General features: G+C 36.0%; 1 protein-coding gene across 1 annotated transcript; it reads left to right on the plus strand.

Moving 5' to 3' along the window:
• Positions 1 to 464: 464 nt before the first annotated feature.
• LOC143559142 (uncharacterized) lies at positions 465 to 1,070 on the plus strand. Its single transcript, XM_077047814.1, has one exon. It carries the CDS (start codon positions 465 to 467, stop codon positions 1,068 to 1,070), a length of 606 nt encoding a protein of 201 aa, XP_076903929.1.
• Positions 1,071 to 2,552: the final 1,482 nt, after the last annotated feature.

Below are 2,552 nucleotides of genomic sequence, written 5' to 3' on the forward strand. Positions count from 1 at the left end.
CCATGTCCTCCAACCCCCCACCGCCGTCACTGCCATCACCACCGTCGCCAAAACCCAACGTCACCACCACTCTCTACCACACCAATATCGGCATCTTCGCCCTAACCTGGTCCCGCACCCTATTCACCCGATCGCTTCACCTCCACCTCCTACCCTCCGGCGCCGGCGATGACGGCGCCGCCGCCGGAGACACTTTTTTCGGCAACCCCTCCTTCTACCTCCAAATCAAACCCTTCATTTTTTGGAACCGTTACGGTTTCAAAAAAATTTCAATCTCCCCCACCGACTCCATCCGGATACACTACGACCTGTCACGGGCCAAATTTGAATTTGGCCCGGAACCTGTATCCGGATTCTACATCTCGGTAACCGCAAACAACCAAATAACACTCCTCATTGGAGACTCCCCAAAACGAGCCTACAATAAAATCAAATCCAACCAATCAAATAAATCCCAAATAACCATGCTACGCCGGGAACATGTTCCCGGCGTAGCCAATAAAAAATACACCACTAAAGTGACTTTTCGCGGGAAAACCCATGAAATCACTATTGACTGCACTCGCGTCGCCAGCGCCAGTAGTGACAGTTCTGGCGTTGGGGACGAGTCCCGGTTATATTTTTCCGTGGACAGTAAACGAGTGCTGGTCGTAAAACATTTACAATGGAAATTTCGAGGCAACGAGCGCGTCGAAATCGACGGCGTGACTATTCAAATCTCGTGGGACGTTCATAATTGGCTGTTGGGAGAAGAAGTTGATGACAGTTACGCGTTGTTCATGTTCAGATTTGAGAAATCCGGATTTGACTACCATGAGGATGATACATTTTTATCCCGGTTAAACGGGTCCGGGTCGGGTATATCAGCATTCGGGTCTGGTTTCGGGTTTGGTTTCGAAATGAAGAAAATGAGAAAGGAGAAGTTGAAAAGGGCGAAAAGCTCGTCGTCGTCATCGTTATCGTCGGTGTCGTCCGGGTGCGGGTCGGTTATGGAATGGGAGAGTGTGGAGGAGAATGAGCTTAAAGGGCCTTCGGGTTTTTCGTTGCTGGTTTATGCTTGGAAGAGTTGATAATAGTAATAATAATAATAATAATATTATTATTGGTTGATCGGAAATTGGAAAGAGGTTTTTTCGGTATACTTTTGATCTATTCTTTTTTGGTTTCTAAATGTACATAGAGAAGATTGATTCTTTGGTTATGGATTTGTTTAGTTGTCAAATCCGAAACATTAATATATTTTACAAGGTTTCTTTATAGTCAAAGTTTATACAGTAATTGTTCATAATATTATTGTTCTGTTGTCAAATCCAAAACATTAATATATTTTTCAAAGTTTAGGTGATCATACATTTACACATTGTAGAAGTTTTAAAATCAGTAAAAAAAAATAAGAATATAGAGAATTCTGAGAACGGTATAATTAAGTTGTTCTTTTTTATTTAAATGTGATACGTAATGCAGTTACATAACTGCTTGCTTATCGTCCATTTAAATCATAACTATATACTATATATAAGTGTTCTGTTAAATTCTCATGGTTTTTAACATAATATTGGTTTTAAAATAACGCATGCCTAGTTACTTACAAGTTTTTTCTTGTGTCTCACTACTGTAATTTTAATTATATGTATTATGTGATACACTTAACACATATAGTACGGATTGTAATATCTATATGATACATTTGTACACTGTTCTTAAAATGTAATATTTTTAATTTATATAGAGATTTTTATGTCACACTTTTACTTTTTTCACTATTTTGATATTAATTGTTTAATTGTATTATGCATGGTTACTGTAGTGTCCAAATATTGTAGGTTATAAAATGAAAGTATTCTATACATATTATTTTAGAATAAATACTAGAAAACAGGTTGTGCTGAAAATCTGGCATGAGTTGTTTGTTTAGATTGGAAACACAATATTCGTTTTTCTGGGGATTCCCTTATAAAATTTGGTTTATAAAACTAGGTGGACCGACCTGATTTTTAAATTCGAGTATGAACACCATTTATGGAATTTATTGTTTATATAGTTTTCTTTTACTTTTTTTTAAGAGGGAATTTATGTTATATCGAACACTTGATCTTAAGACCTCCAAATCTTTTGGTGTTTTAAAGTCTTTGTCGTTGCAATGAGCGTTAATCCATTAACTATTTGTTTATATAGCTATATATAATTTTGTTTTGGTATATTTCATAATAGGAGAAAGTGAATATGAGACTATTACGTATATAACTTGTATATGTAACCAATTAAAACTACATAATTTTGATTTTAAATCACTTCAAGTCTCTTTCCTTTTTTACATAATTATCTCCCTTAATGTCTCCAAAAATTGTATAACCATTCGATAGCGCTTCTTCTTCATCGGTTTTGTGTGCCCGCTGATGTTCGACCTATGTTTTCGGGTTTGTTTAATATTTTAATAACAACAAAGGAGTTCATGTTGTCTTCTTTTTTAATTTGAAGTTTCTAGATAATAACAGTCGATTTAGTTTTGTTTTATTATGTTTTTTCTTAATTCGAGTTCAACATTGTTTTCT

The sequence above is a fragment of the Bidens hawaiensis genome, unplaced genomic scaffold (genome assembly GCF_021521415.1).
Source record: "Bidens hawaiensis isolate Kalapana, Puna unplaced genomic scaffold, B.hawaiensis_p1.1 tig00019715_1, whole genome shotgun sequence".
Lineage (NCBI taxonomy): Eukaryota > Viridiplantae > Streptophyta > Magnoliopsida > Asterales > Asteraceae > Bidens > Bidens hawaiensis.